This window comes from Oncorhynchus gorbuscha, unplaced genomic scaffold, assembly GCF_021184085.1.
Source record: "Oncorhynchus gorbuscha isolate QuinsamMale2020 ecotype Even-year unplaced genomic scaffold, OgorEven_v1.0 Un_scaffold_2914, whole genome shotgun sequence".
NCBI classification, from domain to species: domain Eukaryota; kingdom Metazoa; phylum Chordata; class Actinopteri; order Salmoniformes; family Salmonidae; genus Oncorhynchus; species Oncorhynchus gorbuscha.
Window position 1 is genome coordinate 43,480 of NW_025747301.1, and position 10,019 is coordinate 53,498.

The window sequence follows — 10,019 nt, forward strand, 5'->3', positions numbered from 1 at the left end:
TGGTATGGTGTGGTATGGTGTGGTGTGGTATGTTATAGTGTGGTATGTTATAGTGTGGTGTGTTATGTTATGGTATGGTATAGTGTGGTGTGGTGTGTTGGTGTGGTGTGGTATGGTGTGGTATGTTATAGTGTGGTATAGTGTGATATGGTGTGGTATGGTGTGGTATGGTGTGCTATGTTATAGTGTGGTATGGTGTGGTATGTTATGGTGTGGTATGTTATGGTGTGGTGTGGTATGTTATAGTGTTGTATGGGGTGGTATGGTATGTTATGGTGTGGTATGTTATAGTGTGGTATGGTATGTTGTGGTATGGTATGTTGTGGTGTGGTATGTTATGGTGTGGTATGTTATGGTGTGGTATGTTATGGTGTGGTATGTTATGGTGTGGTATAGTGGGGTGTGGTATGTTGTGGTGTGGTATGGTGGTATGGTGGGGTGTAGTATGTTATAGTGTGGTGTGGTATGTTATAGTGTGGTGTGGTATGTTGTGGTATGGTGTGGTATGTTATGGTGTGGCATGGTGTGGTATGTTGTGGTGTGGTATGTTATGGTGTGGTGTAGTATGGTGTGGTATGGTATGTTATGGTGTAGTGCGGTATGTTATGGTGTGGTATGGTATGTTATGGTATAGTGTGGTGTGGTATGTTATGGTGTAGTATGGTGTGGTATGTTATGGTGTGGTATGTTATGGTGTGGTATGTTATGGTGTGGTATGGTATGTTATGGTGTAGTATGGTGTGGTATGTTATGGTGTGGTATGGTATGTTGTAGTATGGTGTGGTGTGGTGTGGTGTGGTATGTTATTGTGTGGTATGTTATGGGGTGGTGTGGTATGTTATGGTGTGGTGGTGTGGTATGTTATGGTGTGGTGTGGTATGTTATGGTGTGGTGGTATGTTATGGTGTGGTGGTGTGGTGTGGTATGTTATAGTGTGGTGGTGTGGTGTGGTATGTTATAGTGTGGTATGTTATGGTATGGTATGTTATAGTGTGGTGTGTTATGGTGTGGTATGTTATAGTGTGGTATGGTGTGGTGTGCTATGTTATAGTGTGGTGTGGTATGTTATAGTGTGGTGTGGTATGTTATGGTGTGGTATGTTATGGTGTGGTATGTTGTGGTGTGGTATGTTATGGTGTGGTATGTTATGGTGTGGTATGTTATGGTGTGGTATGTTATGGTGTGGTATGTTATGATGTGTATGGTATAGTGTGTGTGGTGTGGTATGTTATGGTGTGGTATGTTATGGTGTGGTATGTTATGTGTGGTATGTTATGGTGTGGTATGTTATGTTATAGTGTGGTATGTTATGGTGTGTTATGGTGTGGTGTGGTATGTTATAGTGTGGTGGTGTGTATGTTATAGTGTGATATGGTGTGGTATGTTATGGTGTGTTATGTTATAGTGTGGTATGTTATGGTGTGGTGTGGTATGTTATAGTGTGGTGTGGTATGGTGTGGTATGTTATAGTGTGGTATGTTATGGTGTGGTATGGTGTGTTATGGTGTGGTGTGGTATGTTATAGTGTGGTGTGGTATGGTATGTTATAGAGTGATATGGTGTTGTATGTTATGGTGTGGTATGTTATGGTGTGGTATGGTATGTTATAGTGTGGTATGGTGTGGTATGTTATGGTGTGGTATGTTATGGTGTGGTATGTTATGATGTGGTGTGGTGTGGTATAGTGTGTTATGGTGTGGTATGTTATGGTGTGGTATGTTATGGTGTGGTATGTTATGGTGTGGTATGTTATGGTGTGGTATGTTGTGGTGTGGTATGTTATGGTGTGGTATGTTGTGGTATGTTATAGTGTGGTATGTTATGGTGTGTTATGGTGTGGTGTGGTATGTTATAGTGTGGTGTGGTATGTTATAGTGTGATATGGTGTGGTATGTTATGGTGTGTTATGTTATAGTGTGGTATGTTATGGTGTGGTGTGGTATGTTATAGTGTGGTGTGGTATGGTGTGGTATGGTGTGGTATGTTATAGTGTGGTATGTTATGGTGTGGTATGGTGTGTTATGGTGTGGTGTGGTATGTTATAGTGTGGTGTGGTATGGTATGTTATAGAGTGATATGGTGTGGTATGTTATGGTGTGGTATGTTATGGTGTGGTATGGTGTGGTATGGTGTGCTATGTTATAGTGTGGTGTGGTATGTTATAGTGTGGTATGGTGTGGTATGTTATGGTGTGGTGTGGTATGGTGTGGTGTGGTATGTTATAGTGTGGTATGTTATGGTGTGGTATGTTATGGTATGGTATGTTATAGTGTGGTGTGGTATGTTATGGTGTGGTATGTTATGATGTGGTGTGGTATGTTATGGTGTGGTATGGTATGTTATAGTGTGGTATGGTGTGGTATGTTATGGTGTAGTATGTTATGGTGTGGTATGTTATGATGTGGTGTGGTATAGTGTGTTATGGTGTGGTATGTTATGGTGTGGTATGTTATGATGTGGTATGTTATGGTGTGGTATGTTATGGTGTGGTATGTTATAGTGTGGTGTGGTATGTTGTGGTATGTTATAGTGTGGTGTGGTATGGTGTGGTATGTTATGGTGTGGTGTGGTATGTTATAGTGTGGTGTGGTATGTTATAGTGTGGTATGTTATGGTGGTGTGGTATGTTATGGTGTGGTATGTTATAGTGTGGTGTGTTATGGTGTGGTGTGGTATGTTATGGTGTGGTATGTTATAGTGTGGTGTGTTATGGTGTGGTATGTTATGGTGTGGTATGTTATAGTGTGGTGTGGTATGTTATAGTGTGGTGTGTTATGGTGTGTTATGGTGTGGTATGTTATGGTGTGGTATGTTATAGTGTGGTGTGGTATGTTATAGTGTGGTATGTTATGGTGTGGTATGTTATGGTGTGGTATGGTGTGGTATGTTATGGTGTGGTGTAGTATGTTATGATGTGGTATGTTATAGTGTGGTGTGGTATGTTATAGTGTGGTGTGGTATGTTATGGTGTGGTATGTTATGGTGTGGTATGTTATGGTGTGGTATGGTGTGGTATGTTATGGTGTGGTGTAGTATGTTATGATGTGGTATGTTATAGTGTGGTGTGGTGTGGTGTGGTATGTTATAGTGTGGTGTGGTATGTTATGGTGTGGTATGTTATGGTGTGGTATGTTATAGTGTGGTGTGGTATGGTGTGGTATGGTGTGGTATGTTATGGTGTGGTATGTTATAGTGTGGTGTGGTATGTTATGGTGTGGTATGTTATAGTGTGGTGTGGTATGTTATGGTGTGGTATGTTATGGTGTGGTATGTTATGGTGTGGTATGTTATAGTGTGGTGTGGTATGTTATGGTGTGGTGTGGTATGCATTTACATTTAAGTCATTTTGCAGACGCTCTTATCCAGAGCGACTTACAAATTGGTGCATTCACCTTATGACATCCAGTGGAACAGTCACTTAACAATAGTGCATCTAAATCTTAAAGGGGGGGGGAGAGGGAATACTTATCCTATCCTAGGTATTCCTTAAAGAGGTGGGGTTTCAGGTGTCTCCGGAAGGTGGTGATTGACTCCGCTGTCCTGGCGTCGTGAGGGAGTTTGTTCCACCATTGGGGGCCAATGGTATGGTGTGGTATGTTATGGTGTGGTATGTTATAGTGTGGTGTGGTGTGGTATGTTGTGGTGTGGTATGTTATGGTATGTTATGGTGTAGTATGGTATGTTATGGTGTGGTGTGGTATGTTATGGTGTAGTATGGTATGTTTTGGTGTGGTATGGTGTGGTGTAGTATGGTGTAGTATGGTATGTTATGGTGTGGTATGGTATGTTATGGTGTAGTATGGTGTGGTATGTTATGGTGTGGTATGTTATGGTGTGGTATGGTATGGTGTGGTATGTTATGGTGTGGTATGGTGTGGTATGTTATGGTGTGGTATGTTATGGTGTGGTATGTTATGGTGTAGTATGTTATGGTGTAGTATGGTGTGGTATGTTATGGTGTGGTATGGTATGTTATGGTGTGGTATGGTATGTTATGGTGTGGTGTGGTATGTTATGGTGTGGTGTGGTGTGGTATGGTGTGGTATGTTATGGTGTGGTATGTTATGGTGTGGTATGGTATGGTTATCCTCTGTAACCTTCCCTCAGGCGGTGCGGTCCCTGAAGGAGACCATGGAGGACTGTTGGGACCAGGATGCCGAGGCCAGGCTGACCGCTCAGTGTGCAGAGGAGCGCATGGCTGAACTACTGCTGATCTGGGACCAGTCCAAGTCTGTCAGCCCCACACTCAACCCTACTGGTAGCAGCTGTACCACACTGTTCAATGATAGGTACAGACCCTATACACACCCTCTACTGTTCAATGATGGGTACAGACACTATACACACCCTCTACTGTTCAATGATGGGTACAGACACTATACACACCCTCTACTGTTCAATGATGGGTACAGACACTATACACACCCTCTACTGTTCAATGATGGGTACAGACACTATACACACCCTCTACTGTACCACACTGTTCAATGATGGGTACAGACACTATACACACCCTCTACTGTTCAATGATAGGTACAGACACTATACACACCCTCTACTGTTCAATGATGGGTACAGACACTATACACACCCTCCACTGTACCACACTGTTCAATGATAGGTACAGACACTATACACACCCTCTACTGTACCACACTGTTCAATGATAGGTACAGACCCTATACACACCCTCTACTGTTCAATGATAGGTACAGACACTATACACACCCTCTACTGTACAATGATGGGTACAGACACTATACACACCCTCTACTGTTCAATGATAGGTACAGACACTATACACACCCTCTACTGTTCAATGATGGGTACAGACACTATACACACCCTCTACTGTTCAATGATGGGTACAGACACTATACACACCCTCTACTGTTCAATGATAGGTACAGACACTATACACACCCTCTACTGTACAATGATAGGTACAGACACTATACACACCCTCTACTGTACAATGATAGGTACAGACACTATACACACCCTCTACTGTACAATGATAGGTACAGACACTATACACACCCTCTACTGTACCACACTGTTCAATGATAGGTACAGACGCTATACACACCCTCTACTGTACAATGATAGGTACAGACACTATACACACCCTCTACTGTACAATGATAGGTACAGACACTATACACACCCTCTACTGTACCACACTGTTCAATGATAGGTACAGACACTATACACACCCTCTACTGTACCACACTGTTCAATGATAGGTACAGACACTATACACACCCTCTACTGTACCACACTGTTCAATGATAGGTACAGACACTATACACACCCTCTACTGTACCACACTGTTCAATGATAGGTACAGACACTATACACACCCTCTACTGTACCACACTGTTCAATGATAGGTACAGACACTATACACCACACCCTCCACTCAACCCATCTGTACCTCACACACACACACACACCCTTACACTCATACCTACTCATACCAACTGCACTGCACAACGACACACACACACACCTTGTAGTCCTCCTTGGTGATAAGTACCTGTTGTGTTGTTAACGTGACTGTGACCCCAACAGAAACCGCATGGGGCCACAGTCCGGCCCTGACCCTGCCTCGTCCTACATCGAGGAGCAGGACGGCACGGGCAAGAGCACACACAGCGACACCCCCTCCGCTTTGATTGGCCGGACGAGAGATGGAGGTGTGGCTGGAGAGAGGAACAGGAACTCTATAAACTACGAGCGGCAGCAGGCGGCTCACGCCCGTCTCCCCGGCAACCCCTCCGCTGGAACCTCCTCTTCCCTCACCACCATGACCTTCATCTCAGAGTCCAGCCAGGGTCATGACCCCAACCCTAACCTCCACCTGACCCTGACCCAGGAGGATCTGGAGACCACCAAGCTGGACCCCAGGGAGGTGGATAAGAACCTGAAGGAGAGTTCTGATGAGAACCTGATGGAACACAGCCAGAAACAGTTCTGTTCTCCGGACTTGCTGAGCCCCGCCTCCTCCTCCCTGCTCTTCCCCTTCATCAAGATGGCTGCCGAGGCGTCTCCCCCCGCCGTGTTCCCTCTCCCCAAGCAGCAAAACCTCCCCAAACGACCCTCCAGCCTGCTGCTCCGCACCAAGCCGCCTAAGAAAGACTCATCCTCTCTGAGGTTTAAATTCGGTCGCCGTGGCAAGTCCAATCTACGACAGGTAGAGGGCGGAGCTAAGACCAACGGCGTGTCCAACGTCACCGCCGTCTCCGAGCCCCACCGGGTCAGCGCCACCAACAACCTGCTGGTCCTACGGGACCTCTCTGTGAACGGGCATGGGGCCGGGTCCTCGCCAGCAGGGGGCGCCAGCAGCACGGTGGGGCTCACTCTAACTCAGAGCACGAACCCCCAGAGCTCTGAGGACGGCCAGCTGGGGCTGATCACTGCCAGCCCAGACGAACACCAACCCCTGCTGAGCAGAGAGACAGGACAACCAGATGTCCACTCCTCTAACGCACGGCCCAACAACAACAACAACAACAGCAACGGACTGGTACTGGGGGAGGGAGAGGGGGAGAGTGATGGGGGAGGAGAGGAAGAGGAGGAGGGAGCAGGAGGAAGTACCAGTGGAGAGACCCCCTGCTCCCTGGGGGAGAGTTCTGTGTCTGGTTCCTTGTCTGGACCTGACCCCAACCCTGTCCCCATGAGAGGTGAAGCCCTACTCAGGCAGCCTAAAGGAGGCCGGCGGCCGGAGAGACCCAACTCCCTGGACCTGTCCTTCACCACCAGACCTGGTCTCACTGGGACCCTACCCCTCACAGCCTGACCCTACCCCTCACAGCCTGACCCTACCCCTCACAGCCTGACCCTACCCCTCACAGCCTGACCCTACCCCTCACAGCCTGACCCTACCCCTCACAGCCTGACCCTACCCCTCAGCCTGACCCTACCCCACAGCCTGACCCTACCCCTCACAGCCTGACCCTACCCCTCACAGCCTGACCCTACCCCTCACAGCCTGACCCTCCCCTCACAGCCTGACCCTACCCCTCACAGCCTGACCCTACCCCTCACAGCCTGACCCTCCCCTCACAGCCTGACCCTACCCCACAGCCTGACCCTACACAGCCTGACCCTACCCCTCACAGCCTGACCCTACCCCTCACAGCCTGACCCTACCCCTCACAGCCTGACCCTACCCCTCACAGCCTGACCCTACCCCTCACAGCCTGACCCTACCCCTCACAGCCTGACCCTAACCCTCACAGCCTGACCCTAACCCTCACAGCCTGACCCTAACCCTCACACCCTTACCCCCTGACCTTAACCCTGTGTTTGTGTTCCAGGGGAGGCCTTGGTCCAGAACCAGGGAACAGGGGAGAAGATTAAGAAGCGTGTGAAGACACCGTACTCCCTGAAGCGCTGGCGACCCGCCACCTGGGTCATCACCACAGATACCAGGGGGTCAGAGGTTAACAACAACAGGGGAGAAGGTCAGGCCCGGCCCAAGTCCAGCTCCGCTGTCTATCTGACCTCTGAACCCAGCGACACCCGCCTCTGAACTCTGACCTTCAGAGGGACAACACAGACAGTAGTGTTGTTGTAACAGCAGTTGGTTGTGTCCCGTCTCTGAACTCTGACCTTCAGAGGGACAACACAGACAGTAGTGTTGTTGTAACAGCAGTTGGTTGTGTCCCGTCTCTGAACTCTGACCTTCAGAGGGACAACACAGACAGTGTGTTGTTGTAACAGCAGTTGGTTGTGTCCCGTTTGACATTGCTTGTTGAATCCAGCTATGCAGCAATCTCTTCCTTGTGGTTTAATTTGTCTATGTGTATAATGGGGTCTTCTCCAGTTGAAATCTCAGCCTGTGACCATGAGGCAGGCTGCTCTGGAGCCTTTAAACAGTCATAGTATTTGCTCTGTCTTTCAGCACCATAAGGACTCCAGACATGACTGACTCTATGGTCTTAAACACACAATTGTCCACTTTCACTTTTTTCATGCTCTGTTCATTTTTGGTTTTGTATCATGATTTAAATTGTGCAATAGGATACAGCTTTTAGGTGCTTTCATTATGTTTTTAACACTTTTAATATAATCTCTGTGTTGCACTTATAAATGGACACCAACTCAATATTTTATTCAGTCTGTAAACCCTCTCCTTAAATCAAACAACTGAAGTACTACCCACAGTTGTAATGTCAGTGGGCTTTCTCTGTTTACTGGGACTCTGGGACTACAATCACCTGACAGGACTGGGGGGGACTACAATCACCAGACAGGACTGGGACTACAATCACCTGACAGGACTGGGACTACAATCACCTGACAGGACTGGGACTACAATCACCTGACAGGACTGGGACTACAATCACCTGACAGGACTGGGACTACAATCACCTGACAGGACTGGGACTACAATCACCTGACAGGACTGGGACTACAATCACCTGACAGGACTGGGGGGGATTACAATCACCAGACAGGACTGGGGGGGACTACAATCACCAGACAGGACTGGGGGGGATTACAATCACCAGACAGGACTGGGGGGGACTACAATCACCAGACAGGACTGGGGGGGACTACAATCACCAGACAGGACTGGGGGGGACTACAATCACCAGACAGGACTGGGACTACAATCACCTGACAGGACTGGGACTACAATCACCTGACAGGACTGGGGGATACTACAATCACCAGACAGGACTGGGGGGGACTACAATCACCAGACAGGACTGGGGGGACTACAATCACCATACGTAGAATGTATGCACACATGACTGTAAGTCGCTTTGGATAAAAGCGTCTGCTAAATGGCATATATTATTATTATTATTATTATTATTATTATCACCAGACAGGACTGGGGGGGACTACAATCACCAGACAGGACTGGGACTACAATCACCAGACAGGACTGGGGGGGACTACAATCACCAGACAGGACTGGGGGGATACTACAATCCCCAGACAGGACTGGGGGGGACTACAATCACCAGACAGGACTGGGACTACAATCACCTGACAGGACTGGGGGGATACTACAATCACCAGACAGGACTGGGACTACAATCACCTGACAGGACTGGGGGGATACTACAATCCCCAGACAGGACTGGGGGGGACTACAATCACCAGACAGGACTGGGACTACAATCACTAGACAGGACTGGGGGATACTACAATCACCAGACAGGACTGGGACTACAAACACCTGACAGGACTGGGGGGATACTACAATCCCCAGACAGGACTGGGGGGACTACAATCACCAGACAGGACTGGGGGGGACTACAATCCCCAGACAGGACTGGGACTACAATCACCAGAAAACACTGGGATTCTGGGACTACAATCACCTGACAGGACTGGGGGAAACTACAATCACCAGAAAACACTGGGATTCTGGGACTACAATCACCAGAGAACACTGGGATTCTGGGACTACAATCACCAGAGAACACTGGGATTCTGGGACTTACAATCACCAGAGAACACTGGGATTCTGGGACTACAATCACCAGAGAACACTGGGATTCTGGGACTACAATCACCAGAGAACACTGGGATTCTGGGACTACAATCACCAGAGAACACTGGGATTCTGGGACTACAATCACCAGAGAACACTGGGATTCTGGGACTACAATCACCCGAGAACACTGGGATTCTGGGACTACAATCAAGAGAAGCAGGATGCATCTGTTCAGAAATGGACGAACAGCAACAACCTCTCATTCAACAGAGAAACTCTGATTCCCACAATTCTGTCTGCTGGGAATCCAACTCTTTTTAAAGCAAACCTTCTGAATCATGCTGGAACTGTTTTCCCTGTCTTGTGAATCTGTACCATGTGGACTATGGATGTGTTGGCGTGTGTTTGCAACGTGTGTGGGGCTGGGCTGCGTGTTGATGCTACATGCCAGCAGACGCAGGGTGCAGTGGATCTAGGCCGTGCAGGACCTGAAGTCTGAGTCAGGGACTGTCTGTTTTAGTGCTGCTTCAGAGAGGATCAAATTAGCTTTCTGTTTTGG

The 10,019-nt window shown here is 47.8% G+C and overlaps 1 protein-coding gene across 1 annotated transcript in view; it reads left to right on the top strand.

Annotated features, from left to right (window-relative positions):
* Positions 1 to 7,537, top strand: part of LOC124027043 (bone morphogenetic protein receptor type-2-like) — a 49,311-nt gene extending 41,774 nt beyond the window's left edge. The window contains exons 12-14 of the mRNA XM_046339602.1: positions 4,045 to 4,289; positions 5,575 to 6,770; positions 7,323 to 7,537. Of these exons, the coding sequence (XP_046195558.1) occupies positions 4,045 to 4,289; positions 5,575 to 6,770; positions 7,323 to 7,537 (1,656 nt within the window). The remainder of the gene's footprint in view (positions 1 to 4,044; positions 4,290 to 5,574; positions 6,771 to 7,322) is intronic.
* The last annotated feature ends 2,482 nt before the right edge of the window (positions 7,538 to 10,019 follow it).